This window comes from Schistocerca piceifrons, chromosome 7 (genome assembly GCF_021461385.2).
Source record: "Schistocerca piceifrons isolate TAMUIC-IGC-003096 chromosome 7, iqSchPice1.1, whole genome shotgun sequence".
NCBI classification, from domain to species: domain Eukaryota; kingdom Metazoa; phylum Arthropoda; class Insecta; order Orthoptera; family Acrididae; genus Schistocerca; species Schistocerca piceifrons.
The window spans coordinates 483,466,414-483,492,666 of NC_060144.1; the positions used below are offsets into that span (position 1 = coordinate 483,466,414).

The window sequence follows — 26,253 nt, forward strand, 5'->3', positions numbered from 1 at the left end:
GACATTATCGGCGGAAGATCACAGTAGCCAGTTGGAGGCAGTGTGTGAACTCCTAGCGGTGTACACATTCCAGTTCAGCGGTCGGATTTCGGAATTTTTCTGAAAATGGTTAGTTTGCTATGGGTCTTTCAATTATTTAGTTTGAAGTAGTGAGAAGTTTAGTCCTGTCTCGCGAGTCAGAGCATGGCTGGCGACCTTTGTTTATCATGATAGTGTAAATGCAGCAGTGCAGAGAGATAATCAGGGTACGCCAACAAACGCTTCCGAATAAATCTGCGGCGTAGTAAGTAGCTTACATTAACACGCCCGAATAGCTGCGCGTGTGAACACGCTGTTTCCGGGGATCGGGGAGGAGAGCCGGTTCCGGATCGAATCCTCCCTGCGGATGAGCGACGGAAGTCGGTGTGCCGGCCAGCCTGGAAGCGGTTTCCCACATCTGACTAGTTGAATACAGGGTTTGGTACCCATGGCTTGCCACAGTTACACGATTCGAAAACATTCTTACCCTTTCTCATGGGATAACACTAGACAGATGGGATACACAAATAATAAATTCCATTCCGAGGAGGTTGGAGATGGATCGGCGGCGACAGGTACTTCCGGCCGTCCTCTACCGCCAATATTGCCAAATCTGTTAGGGTGGGTCATAAGTTCGTAGCGTTTTCGTTTTGAATGTAAGTTTTCCGGTTGCTATGGGTTTATTCATCGACTGTCATATTTTATTTGTAGCTCACTGTTGTTGCTATTTGAGTATCCATGTGCTCATTTTGTCATTTGGAGGTAGTGAGTGAGGTTGTTGACACTAGAAAATGGAGTGCCAAGTGGAGCAATCGGAACATTTCCGACATTTTCTACTGTTTAGATCAATAGAGGGTGACAGCAGTGAAGGGTGACAGCAATGAAGGCAGCCAGAAACATTTGCGCCCTGTATGGGGATAATGCTGTTGGTCAGAGCATGGCAAGAAAATGATTTTCTCATTTTAAGGAGAACTTGCTACTGATGACTAAAGTCTCTGTTATGTGTATCTATTGTATTTATTAAATTTGTGGGAAAATGCTAGGAACTTACGCACCAACCCATTGAGTAACATGCCGACTCCAGGAAAAAGAAGAAGTGTTAAGTAGTATAATTTGTCCCGCGCGTCGAACATCGCCAAGAGACGCTCAGATTCAATGCCACATTATTGTGTCTGTATGACAGCAGTGAACGAAGACAGTGGTAGGTGCTTACACGGAAGATGTAGGCGTAATAATCAGAGACCAAGCAGATGTGATACAACTAGAGATAGTACTTACAAAATATTGTTCCGGATTAGGTGCGAGGGTAAATGAAAACAAAAGTAAATTTCTAAACATAAAGCGGCTTGCTAACTTGCGAATTGAGTGGCGAACCATGTTAGTGAACACAAGGCTCTTGGAATAGCATTGATAACTTCCCTTTTAAAAATGACAGCAATAAATTGGCAGGAGGTGGCAAGAAAAATCAAGGGATCTTTGATTGAAAACTGTCAACGTAGCGTAGACCAGTTCCAGAGAATACAGTTTATCGACAAGTATATTTTATCCAAGGCCTACTACATACACAAGTTGTCCCCATCCCATCATTGGTGGCGAAGACGATCATGTCCACCTCAGCAAAGTTTTTATGGAAAGGGGAATCGTTTCGAGTGCCGGTGAAGACAGCAGTGTTGGATTTAAGCAATGGAGGAATGGAACTAACCACATCAAGTCTAAAGCGATGGCGATGTAAGTCAAACGAACATCGAGCATAATGTGTAACGATCCAAGGTGTATTACAGCAAAACTATACGACATTGTCAGGCCAGTAAGTGCAGAGCCGCAGATAAATATACAAAAAATAAGTTTTAAATGGTTCAAATGGCTCTGAGCACTATGGACTTAACATATAAGGTCATCAGTCCCCTAGAACTTTGAACTACTTACATCTAACTAACCTAAGGACATCACACACATCCATGCCCGAGGCAGGATTCGAACCTGCGACCGTAGAGGTCGCGCGGTTCCAGACTGAAGCGCCTAGAAACGATCGGCCACACCAGCCGGCTAAGTTTTAAACAAAAACATATTAGGGGTTTTTATCTTGAACTAAGCTACCTCAGCAAAAAGCTTTTAAACTGCAAAAACGTTATAGCAAAGGCGATTTTTAGCTGAAAGACGGAAAAATGAAAAGAAAAAATAATATTAAATTAAATATGCTGGGTTAGCATGGAATGTAGTCTGGGAAAACATCAGTAGTGATGTTCTCTCGTCTGACGCGAGAACAGCGTGGTACAAGGTGGTCAATAGCATCATCAGCACTAATGAGCCTCTCTTTGCCATCGACTTAAGTGACACTAACCTCTGCAGCAAATGCAACCTCGTTGACAGAGTGCCTCATCGGTACACGTGTGGAGATCGGATTATCAACTGGAGGTGGACCAGTGAGAAAATTGCTCAAATAACAAGAACTTCAGCAAACAATGTACCGACTAACATTTTATTCAGACCAGAAGAAAGTTACTACCCACAGGCAAAAAATAACGCAGTGATTTGGTTAATGAGGAAATATACAAGTTAAATTTTTAACAATATTTGGAGCGATGGACATACTGAATACAAGATGTATATGGAAGATGAATTTGAGAAAATACCTAAGTATCAGAATCACTATACGAAATATGGTAACGTGCTCCGAATTGTCTTCAACGGAATGGGTATAGGTTAGGGACACGTGGATTCCTCGTGGAGAGGTGTTGGGCCACGAAGCACTAGCTGTGCCTCGGAGAGGCCCCACTGCTTTTGCAGCGCGTTCCCGACCCTAACCTTACCTGCAAATCACTCGTGAAAAGTACATCAGTAGTACAGCAGATACAAGAATATGACAACAAACATCTGGTGTCTGTTATAAAGGAAGATCTTGAACTCCCTAAGGATCGTTTAGAAAGCTGAAACCGACAAAAAATAACAAGGCAGTGTAGGACTTCGTGATGTTGCTGTTCGGGACTGCTCTTCTGTCCACGTAATTTACCCTGGAGGAGGCTTAGGGACACACATCAAGGATTTACTGGATGATTAATTTGAGTCTGGGAAATGATGATGAGGAACCTCAGGCTGCAGAAGAAGAAAATGTGCATGCTGAACTGCCACCAGTTGAAGGTGACAGTGAAGATGCTAAATGTGTGCAACTGCTAAGGACTGAATATCATTCCTCATTCTATGAATGCTGTAATTTACGACTGCAATTATCTCTCACCTTATTTATGTCACTTTATTGTAAGATTGTAAGTCTTGTTACTGTTTTTGTGGAATAAGAAAGAAAGTGGTAACGTTCTTGCCTCCCATGTAGCGATCCCGGGTTCGATTCCTGGCCGGTTTGGAGATTTTCTCCGCTCACTGGCATGCAAGTCGCCCAATGTGGCGTCATCTGAAATAAGACTTGCACTCGGCGGCCGAACTTCCCCGAATGAGGCCTCCCGGCCAACAATGCCATACAATCATTTCATTTTTTCATTATGAAGTCTCATCAGACAGAACACACGGACACACAATAAACAACTGACGGTGCGTGTCAAATTTTTATGTCCATACAACTAAAGATGTCTATCGAATTTTGAATGTATCAAGAGAACCGTGATACAGTCAAGTAATATTTGTTATATTGATCTGATGTAGAAAGAAAAGTATTATGTGCAGTGAAACATTAAAAACGTAGGTATGTCACAAAAGATTTATTGTAGTGCTGTAATCCCACAAAATGTTTGTATTTCATGTTTTTTTAAAATAACATCGTGTCTTCTAACATAGATAATAGTTTGAGAATGAACGAAGAGTTCGAAACTAGTGCCTAATAAAGATATTATTTGCTACTCTGACGGAGACCTTAATTAATAAAGTGCAAAGAATTATTTTTAACGCAGTAACGCTTTACAAGGCGTGGTTCAATGCCCTTCCACCGACCTTTGAATAATGTTGTAGAGTCACTTGTAGTGACTGTTACAGATTAACGTGAACTCCAAACCAGTGTGCAACTTGACATTTTCCAGTTTAAGAAAGTATTGACCGTTGTGAAAAAAATATATATATAAGTGACAAATAATATCGCAGGACTAACCTAGGGTCACACCACAGACTCCTGGATTTATAATCTGAAACGATATTAGGCGGGAGTAACAGCCATCTTGCAGGCCAAGTGCTTGTACTCCTACATCTTCATCTATGCTTGATAAGCCATTTTATGGTGTGTGGCGGAGGATACTTGGTGAACCACTGGCTCTCCACTCTTCTCCTCCCCTCTCCTGTTCACTTCGCGGATGACGCGCAGCGAGAACGAATGTTACGAGGCTTGAATATCTCTTACTTTTACCTACATGCTAGTTTCGAGAGATATATCTAGGGGGAAGCAATATATATATACTGAGTCTTCTAGGAATGCAAACTTTGAGAATTTTAACTATGTTGCACAACGACTTTTTCTTATCGTCATGATCCGGAGTTGCATGAGCATATCTCTGACGCTTTCGTGCTCACTGAAGCGAACTGGTATTGAAACGTGCGTCTCTTTAGATCTCCCCTATTTCCTCTATCAGCCTTATCTGGTAAGAGTCCAGAGTGATGAGAAATACCTAAGAATTGGTCGAACGAAGGCGTAGTGAGGTACCTCCTTCAAGAATATATTGCGCTTCCTGAAGATTTCTCCCGATAAATCTCTGCCTGCCATCAGCCTTTCCTGCAACTACTTTTATGTGGGCGTTTCACTTTAAATCGATCCGAGTGCTTACGCGTAGATATTTTATGGATGTGACTGCTTTCAGTGGTGGTTCGGCAATCGTGTGATCAAACGCTAAAGATTGTTTCAGCCTGTTTATGCGCACTATTTTACATTTTTTTATATGTATTGAGGGACACGTACCAACCACTGCACCAACCGCCAATCCTCTGTAGGTCTTCCAGTATTAAGCTGCACTTTCCTAGCGCTGCATATACTCTGTCTGATCAAAAGTATCCAGACATCTATTAGTGCATATTAGTTTGGGGTGCGTTGACCCTTCGCCGTTGTGACATCTTGAACTCTCTTGGGGGAGACATTCAGTGGTCTGGTTGTCTATGGGAAATGGCAGCCTATTGATCCCCAACAGTCGAAACTAGAGAAGATAATTGGACTCTGACTCTGGAGCAGCGAAGTCGTCGTTCTGAGTCATCCCAAATGTGTTCCATTGGTTTCAGGTCGGGACTCTGGGCAGGCCTGTGAGGAATATCATTGTCCACAAACCTTTGCCTTACAGATGTTGCTTTATGGCAGGGCGCACTGTCAGGCTGATACAATCATCACCGATCGAGGTGGCGCAGTGGTTAGACACTGGACTCGCATTCGGGAGGACGACGTTTCAATCCCGCGTCCGGCCATCCTGATTTAGGTTTTCCGTGATTTCCCTAAATCGCTCCAGGCAAATGCCAAGATGGTTCCTTTGAAAGGGTACAGCCGACTTCCTTCCCCTTCCTTCCCTAATCCGATGACACCAATGACGTCGCTGTCTGGTCTCCTTCCCCAAACAACCCAACCCAACCCAACAAACAGTCATCGTCACCGAACTGTTCCTCTACTGTACGCAATACACAATGCTGTAAAATGTGTCCATATCCTTCTATATTTAGCGCTTTCTTAAATGCAATAAGGCACTCAGCCTCTAACGACAAAAAACACGGCACCACAATAAAAGCGCCTCCTCCGACTTCACTATTGGTACTACACGTGTTGGCAGGTAATGCTCTACCACTGTAACCCATTATTTTTAGCTCCATACGCACAGTCATCTGTGCTAACTGGACTGCTGGGAGCCTTTGCAATTCACGAGCGATTCTTTCGAATCCTTTCGTGGGATGTTTCAGAACCACCCTCTGCAATGCCCGACGGTTCCTGTCTGTTAGGAGATGAGTTCTTGGTTTAGATGTGGTTGTTCCTTCGGGTTTCCACTTCACAGCCACTTCCCAGGCAGTCGACTAGTCCACGTTCTAAGCCACTGAGTTCTCCTGTCCCACCCATTCTGCCCTTACTGCTTCTCTACTGATAGCACAATACGTCCCGTATCCTTTTACGTTAGCGCGTCCTCCTCTTGTGGCGTGATGTCTAGTGGTCAATTACGCATTACACGGGAGTGTCCGGATACTTTTGATCAGACAGTGTATAACAGCAACCTTCTCGAACTACCTTATGACGGTTCCGACACTATCTTGCTTACCGCGCGGGGTAGCCTCGCGGTCTTAGGCGTCGGAGGTTCGAGTCCCCCCTCGGGCATGGGCGCGTGTGTTGTACTTAGGGTAAGTTAGTTTAAATTAGATTAAGTAGTGTGTAAGCTTAGGGACCGATGACTGCAGCAGTTTGGTCCTATAAGATCTTACCACAAATTTCCAGTTTTTCTTGCTCGCTTGATTTGGGGGAGGAACCAAACAGCGAGGTCATTGGTCCCATCGGATTAGGGAAGGATGGGGAAGGAAGTCGGCCGTGCATTTGATTTGCCTGAATTGATTTAAGGAAATCACGGAAAACCGAAATCAGGATGGCCGGATGAGGGTTTGAATCGTCGTCCTCCCGAATTCGAGTCCAATGTGCTAACTACTGCGCCACCTCGCTCGTATCCGACACTATCCACTGGGTCATTTACACACAGGGTGAAAAGGAATTCCATCGACAAACTTTCAGAGTGTTAGTATGGAACAAAACAAAGAAAAAAGTCAAGTAAATATGGGCTCTAACATTCATAGCTTAAGAGGTACGAGCACCTGTTCCGTAGAACAGACGGTTTTCATAGCAGTGAAGATGAACAAGTGTTCATTGTTTTTAAGGTATGCACTTTATAGCCGATGTTCACTGGATATGTTTTCTTGTTTTTGTCCATACTACCACCTGTCAAAATATAGAAAGCAAAGAGCTATCAGTAGAAAACATGTGACTCACAGCAGGGAAAATGAACAAGTCTTAGTAGCTCTAAAGTTATGCATTTTAGAGTTCACGTTTCCTGGACATTTTTTCCTTCGTTTGGTCCTCTGGCAGTTTCTCGGTGGAGTTCTGATTCACCCTAAATACTGTGAACAGTGAAGATCCCATAACATTCTCTTTGGTTACGCCAGAAAGTACTTTTACGTATAATATTTTTCTCCATTAAGAAAAACATGAAGTGTTGTGTTTTCTAGTAACCATAACAATCCGCTGAAATTCAGCAAACTCGTACTTTGATAAGTAGGTGGCTTACAACACTGCACCATGACGTTCAGTCCTAATCATTGGTGTATAGTCAAATATCGGCTACAGTGATCGATCAACTTAGATTACTCAAACATGTGAAAGTTCAGTACTCCCGTTGTAGAAATCAGTTTTAACTCTACCAGTGCTATTTTGCAACCTCAATGCTTCAAAGTGCCATAGTCTTTATCCGTGTGGTTTTTCCTCTGTTTTATTTTCACCCAGCTATGACGCTGCTATTATTTGTCGTTTTTCTAACAATCTGACAATAGATGTAGCTTCGTGGAAAAAAGACTATAGAAAAATACGAGTGCGCCCACCCACACACACACACACACACACACACACACACACACAAGCGTGCGCGTGACCACACACACACACACACACACACACACACACACACTCACACACATAGTTCCCCTGAGTCGCTTAAGGCAAGGCAAATGCTGCGATAGTTATTTTGAAAAGGACACAGCCGATTTCCTTCGCCTGATGAACTAGGCATAGGCGGGTCATCAAAACCCTACTCTTTCCTTTTTCATTGCATGCTTGACAGGAAACAGTTGCGGCACAGACGTCCAAATAACGCAACATTTGACGCATTTAGACACTCTCCGAGCGATAAAGAATGTGACATTGCTCGTGTCAGAGCACTTATCTAGATCTTACCGTCTCTATCTCCGACACGCCCATATCGATACACATTGTGAACGTAGAGATTATAACGCTTTTAGGAGAAAATCGAAACGCTATTATTCCTTGACGCGTGATATCTAAGAACGAGTATAGCAAACTTGGCGCATGGTGTCGTATCTCCAAGTTTGATCAGCGTGTGCAGTTCCTTTTGTCTTTACGAACTGCTATCTTCCGAGAGAAGATTGACTTTCAACACAACTGTCGATCTTGTTAGACACTGAGCATATAGTAGAAACCTGTTCCGTGCGGCTTAGGTCGCCGATTTTTTCTGCTTATCATGACGGTTCCAACAAAATTCAGTGCCTTACGAACAACAGCTTTCAAATCTCTTAAACACGACAAGGAACTAATATTACGTCGTGGGAAAATACTCTCTAGAAAGTTAAAAAATTGTGTTATGAAATACACACTTGTGCTACTATCTTTTTATTTTTTTTGAAGACAGTCGACTGTGGTCCAACATCAGACCATATTCAGATCTCACAAGCAACCCATCTATGCCTCCTCATAGTTACAATACCAACTGCAGGCGGCCCTGTGACCGGGCGGTTCTAGGCACTTTAGTCCGGAACCGCGCTGCTGCTACGGTCGCAGGTTCGAATCCTGTCTCGGGCATGGATGTGTGTGATGTCCTTAGGTTAGTTAGGTTTAAGTAGTTCTAAGTCTAGGGGACTGATGACCTCAGATGTTAAGTCCCATAGTGCTTAGAGCCATTTGAACCAATTGCAGCTTATAGACTGTTATATTACTATACGGCCCAGTCACATTAATGAGATCACCGTCTATGTTCGGCGCCAACGTGCAACAACCACTTATAGACGGCAGGCGGCAGCACTAGCAGTGGAGGGTATATAAAGCTTGTCGGGGGGGACACGGAAAACAGTGCAGTCGTTGTCGTAATCCGGAAACGGGGCGATATATCTGGAGTCCAAAATGACACGATCATTGGCTTTCGGACCAAGGGTGAAAGCATTTCCGAAACGGCCAAATTTGTGAACTGTTCACGTGCCGCCGTGGTTAAAGTATACCGTGCATGACAAAATGGCGCTATCCAAAACTGGCACCGCGACCACAGGCCATAGATGACAGGAGTGAACAACGGCTGTAGAGAAGTGTGGGGGCGAACAGACGTGCAACTGTTGAGCGTCTGACCGCCGAGATGAACCGAGGGGCTACCAAAAAGTCTCCTCAAGGACCGTCCAGCGAACGTTACTGCACATAGGTTTCCACAGCATGCGTCTGCTTCATGCACCCATGCTGGTTGCTGTTTATCGGCGACGAAGGCTGGAGTTTGCGCGCCAATACCGCAACTGGACGTCCTTAAGTGATGACAGTTAGCCTTATCAGATGAATCACGTTTTATGCTCCATCGGACAATAACCGTTGGCGAGTATTGCTTGAAACGTCTGAAAACAAACATCGTGCAACAATCGTCGGAAGGGTTCAGGCCGTAAGAGGCAGAGTTATGGTCCATGGAATATCTTAGTGGCGCTCCCTTGGTGATCTCGTCGTTCTGGAAGGCACAGTGGATCAACACAAGTATACTACTGGCCATTAAAATTGCTACACCACGAAGATGACGTGCTAAAGACGCGAAATTTAACCGACAGGAAGAAGATGCTGTGATATGTAAATGATTAGCTTTTCAGAGCATTCACACAAGGTTGGTGCCGGTGGCGACACCTACAACGTGCTGACATGAGGAAAGTTTCCAACCGATTTCTCATACACAAACAGCAGTTGACCGGAGTTGCCTGGTGAAACGTTGTTGTGATGCCTCGTGTAAGGAGGAGAAATGCGTACCATCACGTTTCCGACTTTGATAAAGGTCGGATTGTAGCCTATCGCGATTGCGGTTTATCGTATCGCGACATTGCTGCTCGCGTTGGTCGAGATCCAATGACTGTTAGCAGAATATGGAATCGGTGGGTTCAGGAGGGTAATACGGAACGCTGTCCTGGATCCCTATGGCCTCGTATCACTAGCAGTCGAGATGACAGGCATCTTATCCGTATGGCTGTAATGGATGGTGCAGCCACGTCTCGATCCCTGAGTCAATAGATGCGGACGTTTGCAAGACAACAACCACCTGCACGAACAGTTCGACGGCGTTTGCATCGGCATGGACTATCAGCTCGGAGACCATGGCTGCGGTTACCCTTGACGCTGCATCACAGACAGGAGCGCCTGCGATGGTGTACTCAACGACGAACCTGGGTGCACGAATGGCAAAACGTCATTTTTTCGGATGAATCCAGGTTCTGTTTACACCATTATGACGGTCGCATCCATGTTTGGCGACATCGCGGTGAACGCACTTTGGAAGTGTGTATTTGTCATCACCATACTGGCGCATCACCCGGCGTGATGGTATGGGGTGCCATTGGTTACACGTCTTGGTCAGCTGTTGTTGGCATTGACGGCACTTTGAACAGTGGACATTACATTCCAGATGTGTTGCGATCCGTGACTCCACCCTTCATTCGATCCGATCGAAACCCTACATTTCAGCAGGATAATGCATGACCACAAGTTGCAGGTCCTGTATGGGCCTTTCTGTATACAGAAAATGTTCAACTGCTGCCCAGGCCAGCACATTCTCCAGATCTCTCACCAACTGAAAACGTCTGGTCAATGGCGGCCGAGCAACTGGCTCGTCACAATACGCCAGTCACTACTCTTGATGAACTGTGGTATCGTGTTGAAGCTGGATGGGCAGCTGTACCTGTACATGGCATCCAAGCTCTGTCTGACTCAACGCCCAGGCGTATCAAGGCCATTATCACGGGCAAGGGTGGTTGTTCTGGGTACTGATTTCTCAGGATCTATGCACCCAAATTGCGTGAAAATGTAACCACATGTCAGTTCTAGTATAATATATTTGTCCAATGAATACCAGTTTATAATCTGCATTTTTTCTTGGTGTAGCAATTTCAATGGCCAGTAGTGTACGCATTTATCCTAGGGATTGATGTTCACCATTACATGCAGTTTGTTTTTCCTCGGCGCGATGGCATCTACCAGCAGGACAATGCAACGTGTCACACAGCTCGCAGTGTACGTGCGTGACTCGAAGAGCACCAGGATGAGTTTACTGTATTCCCCTGGCCAGCAAACTCCCCAGATTTAAACCCGATCGAGAATATGTGGGGCCATCCGATCGGGGTGGTCGCACCATGGATACTCAGCTGAGAAACCTAGCTCAGCTGGTCATGGCACTGGAGTCGGCGTCGCTCCACATCCCTGTCGGAACCTTCCAGAGCCTCACTGACTCTCTTACTGCACATCTCGTAGCAGTCCGCACTGCAAAAGGTGGCTATTCAGGCTTGTGACAGGTGGTCGTATTAATGCGACTTTACAGTGTATTATTAACTGTCTATGTTTAATACGAGTTGCACAATAAACTAATGAGACTGATGTGAAAAAAATGTTACATACCGTTTTAGTCAAGTTTAACGTTGTCTCCTTCATAGTAGTTCCCTTCTGATTGCACACACTTTTTCCAGCGCTTCTGCCATTGATGGTAACATTTCTGGAACTCATCTTCTGTAATATCCTCCAAGATACTTGTCACTGTTTTTTGGACATCTTGCCTTGTTTGAAAATGGTGGCCCTTGACCGCCGTTTTGACTCTTGGAAATAGAAAAAAGTCGCACGGAGCGATATCTGGTGAATAACGTGTCTGTGGTAGTATTGAAATTTGTTTTGAGGTTAAAAATTGCTGTACTGACAGGTCAGTATGGGATGGCACACTGTCGTGATGCAGAATCCAATTATCAGCAATGTTGGCACAGACACGAAGAACTCTTTTACAAAGTCTTTCTATAGTAATATTGGTTTACTGTTTGTCCAGAAGGCACCCACCCTTTATAAACAATACCCTTGGAATCAAAGAAGAACACAAGCATGCATTTCACTTTGGACTTCGACATGCGACCTTTTTCGTTCTGCCTTTACTAAACAGTTTATGCCAACGAAAAACTTGAGCACTTGACGTAACCTCCTCTCCAAAAGCCTTCTGAAGCTTACCGTAAGTTGACGTCGTGTTTTCACCCAATTTAACGCTAAAAGAAATGGCTTCACGTTGTGCAATATTAAGCGGTTCCATTTCCGTGACGAGAGACACAAATACGTGTTAACTTATTACAGCACAACCCACGACTGATCAGTTGCGTCAATGTGCTGCTTGGAATAGAAGCAGCTTATAGACCAAGGTCAAAGATATTGTGCCTATGCAAGCCTGCAGGGTTGCCACATCTTGCAAAGAAAATCAGTCTCATTACTTTATTGTCGCACCTTGTATTTATGTCCAGACAACATCAGAGGCATTTGTGTACGCCCTATTATAAGGTTTTTAGTGTGATGTTGTCAGGACATAAATGTTACACATAGACCAGGGCTTAACAACTGGCCGGTTTTGAGCGCGAGTACTCGCGTCTGCTCAGGCACGTGCTCGCGAGCAGGTGCAAGGTCGCGGAGTAGGGAGGGAGGGGAGGGAGGGGAAATGCGCGCGCACGTTTGAGTGTGATCTCGCGTTCGTCGCAGATTTAACTAGCCATCTGAATGCTTTGAACATTTTACTACAAGGTAAAGATCTGCTAATTACTCATTTCATAGATCGAATACGAGCTTTTAAAATGAAATTGACACTTTGGGTGAGTCAGCTGGAAACAGGAAAGCTAGCTCATTTTCCTAAATTATCGTCCATGCAAGATGTTCACAAAGACTGTGAACGTTATTCACATAGTTTAGTTGATCAGCGCTTTCAAGATCTGACAGCACTAGACAGTGATTTTGATCTGTTCTCTCTATATTCAGCGAATATTTAAGAGATTCGTCCTGAGCTGCAGCAAGAAATTATTGACCTGCAGTGTGACAGAGAATACAGAGACAACTTTCAGAACAAGAAAAACATTTTGGAATTCTACAGACACTTCCCTCAGGATATATTTCCTCGTTTGCACAAACTGGCGCCTACAATAATATCAATGTTCGGTTCCACGTATGTTTGTGAACAACTGTTCTCTGCAATGAAATGTAACAAGACGCGCCTGAGAAACACATTGTCTGATCGAAATTTAAACTGCACGCTGTGCCTGAAATGCACAAGAACAATTACTCCGAACATAGACGCAATTGTAAAGGGCAAAAAGTACAAGATAACTGAGAATCCCACACTTCAGTGACACCTTTTATTGTGTAACAGTTCACAAATTAATGTGAATGTAGAGGCATACACTAAGCTAATAAAATTATGTGGCACATGTACATTCTCCTTTATTTGTTTCATTTGTCGCAGTAATAATTCGTGAGTGATATCCCTGCAGGTGGCCGCGGATTTACATTGACTGGCGGCAGCTGTTGTGTGCCCCACGTGACTTTCCCCACTCTCCACTCCGGTCCGGTAGTGGGGGTAGCGTGCTCGCGCTGCTCCATGCTCGCGCCTTTCTGCTCACAGCTTGCTCCGCGAGCACGTATGTTGTTAAGCCCTGACATAGACAGTTAATACACATATAAAAAAAAGTTTTGCATCAACCCGGTTCACAGTACTCCTGAAGATAGACTTTGACTGTGGATATTATATCACAGAAACAGTCCCTTTGACTGTTCAGAGTTGTAACTAAACCCGCTGAAAGATGTAAACAATCCTGCATGAGCAGCGCCTATTAGACGGAGGGGGTCCGACAGCTTATCAGTTCCAGTCATTCCACCAGGAAGGAGGTGCACGGCACGTGTTGTCTGTAGTTCAACCATGCCTAGACAGTCAATACCGCGCATTGTTACTTTGTGCCAGGAAGGGCTCTCAACAAGGGAAGTGTCCAGGCGTCTCGGAGTGAACCAAAGCAATGTTGTTCAGACATGGAGCAGATACAGAGTGACAGGAACTGTTGATGAGATGCCTCGCTCAGGCCGCCCAAGGGCTACTACTACAGTGGATGACTGCTACCTATGGATTATGGCTCGGAGGAAACCTGACAGCAACGCCACTATGTTGAATAATGCTTTTCGTGCAGCCACAGGACGTTGTGTTACGACTCAAATTGTGCGCAATAGGCTGCAGGATATGCGAAGTCAATCTTTGCAACTATGACACCTTGTAGCTCAATACAGATGGGCCCAACAACATGCTGAATGGACCACTTAGGATTGGCATCACGTTCTCTTCACCGCGTTTGTCGCATATGCCTTCAACCAGACAATCCTTGGAGACGTATTTGGAGGCAACCCGGTCAGGCTGAATGCCTTAGACACAATTTGTCCAGCGAGTGAAGAAAGGTGGGGGTTCCTTGCTGTTTTGGGGTGGCATTATGTGGGGCCGATGTATGCCACTGGTAGTCATGTAAGGCGCCGTAATGGCTGTACGAAACGTGAATGCCATCCTCTGACTGATAGTTCAACCATATTGGCAGGATATTGGCGAGGCATTCGTCTTCATGGACGACAATGCGCGCCCCCATCGTGCACATCTTATGAATGACTTCCTTCAGGAGAACGACATTGCTCGACTAGAGTGGCCAGCATGTTCTCCAGACAAGAAACCTATCGAACATGTCTGGGATAGACTGAAAAGGGCTGTTTATGGATGACGTGATCCACCAACCACTCTGAGGGATCTATGCCGAATCGCCATTGAGGAGTGGGACAATCTGGACCAACATTGCCTTGATGAACTTGTGTATGGTATGCCACGATGAATACAGGCATGCATCAATGCAAGAGGACGTAGTAGGGGTTATTAGAGATACTGATGTGTACCCCAATCTGGTCTCGCTGTATGGTGGTACAACATGCAGTGTGGGGTTTTCATGAGCAATAAAAACGTTGGAAATGTACACTTGTGCATGTTCCGTAACTCTCGAAATTGAGATGACGCAAAAGTTTTTTTGATGTGTGTACTTTACCAACAGTTTACGATCATTCTTCTTGGCAGCCAATGTTTACACTCCTTACTCCAAGCGAGGTGTCGTTTGCCATTTACCTGCGTGATGTGTGGCTTATGAGCAGCTGCTCGACCACGAAATCCAATTTTTTTCACCTCCCGCCTGTCATAGTACTTGCAGTGCATTCTGATGCAGTCTCAAATTCTGTGTGATGGTCTGGATAGATGTATGCCTATTACACATTACGACCCTCTTCAACTGCTGCAGTCTCTGTCAGCCAAGAGACGAGGTGGGCCTGTACGCTTTTGTGCTGTACATGTCCCATCACGTTTCCGCTTCACTATCATATCAGAAACAGTAGACCTAGGGATGTTTAGGAGTGCTCAAATCTCGCGTACAGACGTATGACACAAGTGACAACCAATCACCTGACCACGTTTGAAGTCCCCCATATGGACAGGGGAGGCCTGTCAGCAGTACAATCCGCTGCTCTTCAGCCGAGTGACGTGACAACTGATACAAGAATAAAATGTTACGTATAAGGCGATAAGAAAGGGGGACATAAAACAGAGTAAGGGGAGATAATGGAGGTAAAAATACACTGACATGGAGACGTTCATGGGGGGACAATTAAAAAAGTCGAGATAAAGTTAAAAAAAACGCAGTTGGCGATTTGTAGAACACAAAAAAGACACTGAAGTCACGTGCACAGGTTAAAAGTTGGCCACAGTATTAAAAACATTCGAGAACAACACACTTTAAACCCACTTGGAGCACACACGATGAAGAATAAAACTTCCAGGTGGGACCTGCCGAGGGAGAGGCCCTAGAGGATGGAAAAGGAGGGGAGAGCAAGGGGCAGCAGGGGAGGCGGCGGTATGAGAAGAGTAGGGGCGTCAGCAGGTACACCAAGAGGCAGGAGACAAGTGGGGCAGGAGATAAAGAGGGAAGACAAGGCAGGAGGGAGTGCAGAGACACTGAAGGGGAGCACAAGAGAGGGAGGGGGAGTAGGAGGGGAAAGCTGCTCAGGAGAAGGGAGGGGGAGGAGAGGGAGCCCTGAGGAGGTGTCAGGAGGAAGATGGCGTTAGAGTTGGTAGGAAGGGTAGATGTCAGGGCGAAGCTCATCATCCGGGAGGGGTAGATGGTGGAAGTTGCATTGGGAAAGGAGGCGGAGGGTGTGGAGATGGAAAGAGGGTGGGAAACAACGGTAAAGGCGTGGCAATGGGTTGGGGACAGAGAGAAAGGGAGACACTATGGGGTGAAGGGGATCAAGGCGGCGGACAATGTATAGTGTGCGGATATATTCAAGGAAAAGTAGAATGTGGGGGAAGGGGATGAGGTGGTAGAGGATGGGGACGGAAGGCGGATGCGGAAGGCAAGGCGGAGTGCATGGTGTCCCTAATCTGACTTTGTTCACGCCCTTTATACACCCTACTAGGCCTGGTGACAACAGTAAACACGAACAACACCAATGCACTCTGATGGCCATTGGTGTATATTTACATGAAGTTACATCGACATCCACCTTTGCTTTTGGGTGCTTCACGGTCTTTTTGTTAGACGGTGTACGTAAATGATCCGACAGATATGGTATGCAGCAATCTGTGACTATTTACCGAAGATACTGTAGCAAATAGAAGAGCGTCGTCTTTAAGATGTTGTAGGAGGATACAGGTGACTTGTAACGAATTTCTATTTGGCGTTTTGCCCTAAATCTGGAAAGATATAAATTAATGAAGATGAGTAGGAAAACTAATCCTATAATGTTCGAGTAAGTATTAGTGGTGTGCTGCCCGACATTATCGGGTCGATTAAATATCTAGAGGCAACGTTGCAAAGAGACCTGAAATGAAACGAACACGTAATATTGGTTGTAGGGAATCTGGATTACCAACTTCGTTTTATTGCAAGAGTCTTATTAAAGTACATCTCACCTATAAAGCAGACCGCATACACTAACTTGTGTGACCCATTCTCGAGTACTGCTCGAGTCTTTATCTCCGCTAGGTCGGAATAAAGAAAGTTGTGGAAGCAATTCACAGGCGTGCTGCTACACTGTTACCGGGAAATTCGTCATCACGCGAGCATTGCGAAAGTACTATGTGAAGTCAAATGGGAATCGCTGGAGGGAAGACGATTTACTTTCGTGAAGCAATATTAAGAAGATTTAGAGAACCGGAATTTGCGACAGACTGTAGAACGATGCTACTGCCATCAACATACACCTCGCGTGAGGACCGCGAATACAAAATACTACACGATGCAACGCAACTAAAGGATCACGTTTTCGAAATACCGTAATTGTCTCCCATTGGGACGCATAAATTCGAAATTTGGGTCAAAACTGCTTATGACTTTTCTCTGTAATGGTGCAAATGCGTGGCACTCTGCGACGTCAGCCTCGCTCTCGGCGACGCTTCAAACCCAAATTGTTGACAAATGTGAAAAAAGACCATAGTTCATGTTGAAATTACAATGAAATCCATACCATTAGTTGCTTACAGACATTGATAAATATCAACGCGGACTGTTGAAAATGTGTGCCCCGACCGGGACTCGAACCTGGGATCTCCTGCTTACGTAGCAGACGCTCTATCCGACCTTTTTTCTTTAAATCTCATTTTATTCGGTATGGCTCGTTGCGTTTGTTCGCGGCGGATATCACATGACATACATTCAAATTCATCGTTGATCCGTTCCCTCACTTTTTTTATTACAGAGGGCATCTAAGCCTCTGAACGAACACGCTGAACTACCGTGCCGGCTCTATCCGAGTGAGCCATTGAGAACACAGAGGATAGTGCGACTGCAGGGACTTATCTCTGGCACGCTCCCCGTGAGACCCACACTTCCAACTTACTGTCCACACACTACATTTGTAGTGCCCCTGCCCACCATACTCATTACTTGCAGCAGCCAGTCTACCAATTGCCGTAAGAGTTTGGGCAATGTGAGTGTGTCCGCACTGAAGAAGATCATTGGCCGGTAAGCTTTATCTATATGAAAATGGTATCTGTTCTTTCGGACATGTCATATATTCATACAGTTCATGTTAGCTGTAAGGCGGGTTAATGGTGCCACGTTGGCATCAAATTTCACTACAACTCTGACCGATGCCACCAAGGACGTGTCAAACGATGACAAGGTCGTCACTGTCGCTGTTACCCACATTTCACCCCTTCTTTTGACGCCTTTGCGATGGAGGTCAGAACCGCGACACGCAGCGTTGAAACAATGCAGGTTTTTTATGGGTCGCCTACGAAAACATTTCAGACTCACCACCGCACAGAATCGACACGAAAAGCCCTCAGGAATGGCGTAAAGGGCGTCAATGAAACCACCATTTCCTTTGGCACGTTGATTCCCACATATTTCGCGGTAGAAAACGACAGCTCGCAGTACGATGAGCAACAGGAGGAAGTTCTTCGACAACCTTTAACACAGCTGACAGCCTCGGACGTTTCAGACCTTCTCTAAGGACATTGTGAGGCTGCATCCCCATGAACGTGATGGCACCCCTTTGGAATGTAGTGCGATCGCAGTTTTTGCTCTCGTGTACAGGTTGAAACCATAATGGGCCATTCAAAACGGTTCGACATAACTTCAAGGTGATCCGAAACGTTAAAATGTGCTTACGTTTTCCAACCCTTACCCGACGGCAGGCCCTAGCCACACAACATTTCATTTCATTGTTTTCCACCCTCCTGCGACGTGATCACACGGGAGTGCAACATTAACACGTGTGTGTGTGTGCGGAACGGCAAAGGAGAGCTCCGAGACCCCCAAGTTTGGCATCACTGTCGGTGCCACCCCAGGAACTTTGTTGAGCACGTTAAAAATGTGCCTATCAGGAACTTCGACACCATTACAGTTTGGCGCTTGCTCTAGCGCCTGAAGGTAGGCAAATCACGCCAATGGCGTGTCGAATGTTTTGCCTACTCCCAGGCGATAGAGCAGCCGCCACGCTGATGTCGAAGTACCTGGCAGGTAAACGTTTGGAATGGCATAGTATTTAAATAGATGCAGTTCATAAATATGTTTGTAATATACAAATGGGAAATTTGTTATTAAACTTCCCGAAAAGTATTTGACCGATTTACTTCATAGTTTTACATGATTCTCTAATAAACATTCAGACAAACAAAGGCCGTATATTTTTCAAACAATAATGTACAGGTTTCCTTTTAAAACCAACTGTGAGAAAGAAAATGAAGAAAATGGTGTGATGTGCTCTGCTGTGAAAATGTGCGGTCTCGTTTCCTTTCCTGCACTCTGGTTTAAATACGGTAGCACAGCATTTAAACCATTAGACAAATTGTTCCTCCCACATATATTATTTCTCATTTTATATATTTTTAAGCGAAAATTGAACACACAACACTGTACTGTTTTCTTTTCTTCCTCGCAGCTGGTCATCAGACAAAAAAACCCGCCAGGATAGCCGAGAGCGGTAACGCGCAGCTTCCTGGACATCTACATCTACATTGATACTCCGCAAGCCACCCAACGGTGTGTGGCGGAGGGCACTTTACGTGCCACTGTCATTACCTCCCTTTCCTGTTCCAGTCGCGTATGGTTCGCGGGAAGAACGACTGTCTGAAAGCCTCCGTGCGCGCTCTAATCTCTCTAATTTTACATTCGTGATCTCCTCGGGAGGTATAAGTAGGGGGAAGCAATATATTCGACACCTCATCCAGAAACGCACCCTCTCGAAACCTGGCGAGCAAGCTACACCGCGATGCAGAGCGCCTCTCTTGCAGAGTCTGCCACTTGAGTCTATTAAACATCTCCGTAACGCTATCACGGTTACCAGATAACCCTGTGACGAAACGCGCCGCTCTTCTTTGGATCTTCTCTATCTCCTCCGTCAGACCGATCTGGTACGGATCCCACACTGATGAGCAATACTCAAGTATAGGTCGAACGAGTGTTTTGTAAGCCACCTCCTTTGTTGATGGACTAGATTTTCTAAGCACTCTCCCAATGAATCTCAACCTGGTACCCACCTTACCAACAATTAATTTTATATGATCATTCCACTTCAAATCGTTCCGCACGCATACTCCCAGATATTTTACAGAAGTAACTGCTACCAGTGTTTGTTCCGCTATCATATAATCATACAATAAAGGATCCTTCTTTCTATGAATTCGCAATACATTACATTTGTCTATGTTAAGGGTCAGTTGCCACTCCCTGCACCAAGTGCCTATCCGCTGCAGATCTTCCTGCATTTCGCTACAATTTTCTAATGCAGCAACTTCTCTGTATACTACAGCATCATCCGCGAAAAGCCGCATGGAACTTCCGACACTATCTACTAAGTCATTTATATATATTGTGAAAAGCAATGGTCCCATAACACTCCCCTGTGGCACGCCAGAGGTTACTTTAACGTCTGTAGACGTCTCTCCATTGATAACAACATGCTGTGTTCTGTTTGCTAAAAACTCTTCAATCCAGCCACACAGCTGGTCTGATATTCCGTAGGCTCTTACTTTGTTCATCAGGCGACAGTGCGGAACTGTATCGAACGCCTTCCGGAAGTCAAGAAAAATAGCATCTACCTGGGAGCCTGTATCTAATATTTTCTGGGTCTCATGAACAAATAAGGCGAGTTGGGTCTCACACGATCGCTGTTCCCGGAATCCATGTTGATTCCTACATAGTAGATTCTGAGTTTCCAGAAATAACATGATACGCGAGCAAAAAACATGTTCTAAAATTCTACAAGAGATCGACGTAAGAGATATAGGTCTATAGTTTTGCGCATCTGCTCGACGACCCTTCTTGAAGACTGGGACTATCTGTGCTCTTTTCCAATCATTTGGAACCCTCCGTTCCTCTAGAGACTTGCGGTACAAGGCTGTTAGAAGGGGGGCAAGTTCTTTCGCGTACTCTGTGTAGAATCGAATTGGTATCCCGTCAGGTCCAGTGGACTTTCCTCTATTGAGTGATTCCAGTTGCTTTTCTATTCCTTGGACACTTATTTCGATGTCAGCCATTTTTTCGTTTGTGCGAGGATTTAGAGAAGGAACTGCAGTGCGGTCTTCCTCTGTGAAACAGCTTTGGAAAAAGGTGTTTAGTATTTCAGCTTTACGCGTGTCATCCTCTGTTTCAATGCCATCATCATCCCGTAGTGTCTGGATATGCTGTTTCGAGCCACTTACTGATTTAACGTAAGACCAGAACTTCCTAGGATTTTCTGTCAAGTCGGTACATAGAATTTCACTTTCGAATTCAATGAACGCTTCACGCATAGCCCTCCTTACGCTAACTTTGACATCGTTTAGCTTCTGTTTGTCTGAGGGTTTTGGCTGCGTTTAAACTTGGAGTGGAGCTCTCTTTGCTTTCGCAGTAGTTTCCTAACTTTGTTGTTGTACCACGGTGGGTTTTTCCCGTCCCTCACAGTTTTACTCGGCACGTACCTGTCTAAAACGCATTTTACGATTGCCTTGAACTTTTTCCATAAACACTCAACATTGTCAGTGTCGGAACAGAAATTTTCGTTTTGATCTGTTAGGTAGTCTGAAATCTGCCTTCTATTACTCTTGCTAAACAGATAAACCTTCCTCCCTTTTTTTATATTCCTATTAACTTCCATATTCAGGGATGCTGCAACGACCTTATGATCACTGATTCCCTGTTCTGTACATACAGAGTCGAAAAGTTCGGGTCTGTTTGTTATCAGTAGGTCCAAGATGTTATCTCCACGAGTCGGTTCTCTGTTTAATTGCTCGAGGTAATTTTCGGATAGTGCACTCAGTATAATGTCACTCGATGCTCTGTCCCTACCACCCGTCCTAAACATCTGAGTGTCCCAGTCTATATCTGGTAAATTGAAATCTCCACCTAAGACTATAACATGCTGAGAAAATTTATGTGAAATGTATTCCAAATTTTCTCTCAGTTGTTCTGCCACTAATGCTGCTGAGTCGGGAGGTCGGTAAAAGGAGCCAATTATTAACCTAGTTCGGTTGTTTAGTGTAACCTCCACCCATAATAATTCACAGGAACTATCCACTTCTACTTCACTACAGGATAAACTACTACTAACAGCGACGAACACTCCACCACCGGTTGCATACAATCTATCCTTTCTAAACACCGTCTGTACCTTTGTAAAAATTTCGGCAGAATTTATCTCTGGCTTAAGCCAGCTTTCTGTACCTATAACGATTTCAGCTTCGGTGCTTTCTATCAGCGCTTGAAGTTCCGGTACTGTACCAACGCAGCTTCGACAGTTGACAATTACAATACCGATTGCTGCTTGGTCCCCGCATGTCCTGACTTTGCCCCACACCCGTTGAGGCTGTTGCCCTTTCTGTACTTGCCCAAGGCCATCTAACCTAAAAAACCGCCCAGCCCACGCCACACAACCCCTGCTACCCGTGTAGCCGCATGTTGCGTGTAGTGGACTCCTGACCTATCCAGCGGAACCCGAAACCCCACCACCCTATGGCGCAAGTCGAGGAATCTGCAACCCACACGGTCGCAGAACCGTCTCAGCCTCTGATTCAGACCCTCCACTCGGCTCTGTACCAAAGGTCCGCAGTCAGTCCTGTCGACGATGCTGCAGATGGTGAGCTCTGCTTTCATCCCGCTAGCGAGACTGGCAGTCTTCACCAAATCAGATAGCCGCCGGAAGCCAGAGAGGATTTCCTCCGATCCATAGCGACACACATCATTGGTGCCGACATGAGCGACCACCTGCAGATGGGTGCACCCTGTGCCCTTCATGGCATCCGGAAGGACCCTTTCCACATCTGGAATGACTCCCCCCGGTATGCACACGGAGTGCACATTGGTTTTCTTCCCCTCTCTTGCGGGTAGGTGGGCCGGCCCCCGATCGAATCCGCCTGGCAGATTAACGACGACGGCCGGCGTGTTGGCCAGCCTGGCGGTTTTCCACATCCTCCTAGGTGAATACCGGGCTGGTCCCCACGTCCCGCCTCAATTACACGACTCGCAGACATTTGAAACACATTCACACTATTTCAAGATTTACACTTGTCGCAGACAGCTGGGGTACACTGTTGTCATCCCGGGGGGTATGGGGAGGCGGCAAGAAGGGCATCCAGGCACCCCTTACAATTCACCATGCCAAATCCGTACTTAACCCTGCCGACCCTGCGCACAATGCGGGATAAAGGCGGTAGCGAAAGAAAGGTGGTTATCACAAAAGGCAAGAAAAGTTACATTTGTGGATTATCGGCTTGTGATTATAATAAAACCACGGAATCTGAATTTGCATCAACAGTAAAGAAGGCTCAAGGTCAGAGAGGTGGGGGGGGGGGGGGGAGGGAGAGCAGAACGACAGAGAAAGGGGAAGGACATGGACATAGTAGGGGAGGGAGAAGAGGTGGGCAGAGAGAGGGGGAAGGAAGAGACGCCGAGGGAAGGGGAGGGAGGTGATGAATAGAGAGAGGGGGGGAGGAGGAGGAGATGGACAAAGAGAGGAGAGCAGCACATGGACAGAGAAAAGGGCGGAAGGAGATTAGGACGTAAATCCAATTTCCATACATAATTAGCAATTGCGAATCATTATCGCGTTCGGTAATGTACTATAAAACAGAACTCAGTATTATAGAGCTGGTGAACATTTCCTTTGGACGAAAGCCCATTGTAATCGAGTAGATATTAAGCTAGGATAACAGATAAACAGCAGCTATAGCGTAGGAGGTAGTACCTTTTTTTCCGAAATACCTGTCTTCTCTCTAATATACTCGATTAAATTTAACAGGGGCAAGCATGAAAAACGTTGACGAGTATCGTGGTAGTTTATTGTCAATTCCGTATACAGATGAAGTTTGTATTATTTACTTGCCTTTTATTACTGAATACCGCGACTCGTCCTACATCCCTGCGAGCTCCCTTTTTTTAATGGGAGCCATGGAGCATGACGGATGGGTGATTGATTGAAGAGAGTACACGCCACAGATGTAGTACTGAACAGGAACTCTCCCTTGCCATAGTAGCAACATTTGTCTGTTGGCACTCACAGGTACCGGAATCAGTAGGTTACAGTCTTTATCGTTGTGCATGCCAGAAAGGACAAGTGACAGCCGACATATAAACAAATCCTCTTTCGTTGACAGGTTGGCAGCCATGTCGCCGCCCTCTCTGTCCCTGGGGTCTAAGCGATCTGCTGCGATTGATGGCTCCGCTCCGCAAAACGAGAACAACAGCGAACCACCGCGGCTGCGTAGTAGGAGAGGTGTGTATTGTATCTTGTAATACAATAGTTTTATACAGCTGTCAGCCAAAACACTACGACCACTGCCCAATGCAAGACTGAATGCCACGTGACGCTGGTGCGGGCACGTGACGAGATAAAGAACCTACACTACTGGCCATTAAAATTGTTACACCACGAAAATGACGTGCTACAGACGCGAAACTTAACCGACAGGAAGAAGATGCTGTGATATGCAGATCATTAGCTTTTCAGAGCATTCACACAAGGTTGGCGCCGGTGGCGACACCTACAACGTGCTGACATGAGGAAAGTTTCCAACCGATTTCTCATACACAAACAGCAGCTGACCGGAGTTGCCTGGTGAAACGTTGTTGTGATGCCTCGTGTAAGGAGGAGAAATGCCTACCATCACGTTTCCGACTCTGATAAAGGTCGGATTGTAGTCTATCGCGATTGTGGTTTATCGTATCGCGACATTGCTGCTCGCGTTGGTCGAGATCCAATGACTGTTAGCAGAATATGGAATCGATGGGTTCAGGAGGGTAATACGGAACGCCGTGCTGGATCCCAACGGCCTCGTATCACAAGCAGTCGACATGAAAGGCATCTTATCCACATGGCTGTAACGGATCGTGCAGCCACGTCTCGATCCCCGAGTCAACAGATGGGGACGTTTGCAAGACAGCAACCATCTGCACGAACAGTTCGACGACGTTTGCAGCAGCGTGGACTATCAGCTCGAAGACGATGGCTGCGGTTACCCTTGACGCTGCATCACAGGCAGGAGCTCCTGCGATGGTGTACTCAACGACGAACATGGGTGCACGAATGGCGAAACGTCATTTTTTCGGATGAATCCAGGTTCTGTTTACAGCATCATGATGGTCGCATCCGTGTTTGGCGACATAGCGGTGAACATACATTGGAAGCGTGTATTCGTCATCGCCATACTGGCGTATCACCCGGCGTGTGGCATGGGATGTCATTGGTTACACGTCTCGGTCGCCTCTTGTTCCCATTGACGGCACTTTGAACAGTGGACGTTACCCTTCAATAGATCCCTGCGAAACCCTACATTTCAGCGGGATAATGCACGACCGCATGTTGCACTTCCTGTACGGGCCTTTCTGGACACAGAAAATGTTCGACTGCTGCCCTGGCCAGCACATTCTCCAGCTCGGTACGGGCTTTTGTTTAAGTTTTGAGAACATACCTTCACCGAAGAGTCAAGCAGTATATTGCTCCCTCCTACGTATATCTCGCGAAGAGACCATGAGGATAAAATCAGAGAGATTAGAGCCCACATAGGAGCATACCGACAATCCTTCTTTCCACGAACAATACGAGACTGGAATAGAAGGGAGAACCGATAGAGGTACTCAGGGTACCCTCCGCCACACACCGTCAGGTGGCTTGCGGAGTATGGATGTAGATGTAGATGTAGATCTCTCACCAACTGAAAACGTCTCGTCAATGGTGGCCGAGCATCTAGCTCGTCACAATACGTCAGTCACTACTCTTGATGAACTGTGGTATCGTGTTGAAGCTGCATGGGCAGCTGTACCTGTACGCGCCATCCAAGCCCTGTTTGACTCAATGCCCAGGCGTATCAAGGCCTTTATTACGGCCAGAGGTGGTTGTTCTGGGTACTGATTTCTCAGGATCTATGCAACCAAATTGAGTAAAAAGGTAATCACATGTCAGTTCTAGTATAATATATTTGTCGAATGAATACCAGTTTATCATCTGCATTTCTTTTTGGTGTAGCAATTTTAATGGCCAGTAGTGTAAAACAGAAATCAGCTCTTACCACCTAACACGGAGAATGGCAAACAGAAAATTGAATGCAGCCTTCCACACCAAAAAATTACTACAGTGTCGACACCCCACATATTTGGGTGTGACTCCCGAGAGGTCCCTAACACGTAGGAAGCACATAGAACCAATAGGATAGAAATTAAAATCGAGAAGTCGCATATTAAGGAAACTGCTGATGCAAGACAAATATTGCCCCTTCATAACTCCCCTGACAGGCAGTAACTCATGAATGGGTGAAACTCGAAAAAGCCAGAGACTTCCTTATTCATGAAACATTGAACAACTTACCACGCACTAGCTTAAAATGTAGTGAATCAATGTGCGTGAAAATTGGTCAGCTCACCCCAGAAAGTTTTAATCTAAGAGATCAATGGAGAAAACAGAGGACTTCCTTTCGTGGTCATAAGAAGTTAGGCAAC

The 26,253-nt window shown here is 45.6% G+C and overlaps 1 protein-coding gene across 1 annotated transcript in view; it reads left to right on the forward strand.

Moving 5' to 3' along the window:
* The window catches only part of LOC124709035 (alpha-glucosidase-like), a 233,687-nt gene that overhangs the window by 24,085 nt on the left and 183,349 nt on the right, over positions 1–26,253 (forward strand). Inside the window, exon 2 of the mRNA XM_047240682.1 lies at positions 23,916–24,034. Coding sequence (XP_047096638.1) covers positions 23,926–24,034 — 109 coding nt within the window. The 5' untranslated portion in view covers positions 23,916–23,925. The remainder of the gene's footprint in view (positions 1–23,915; positions 24,035–26,253) is intronic.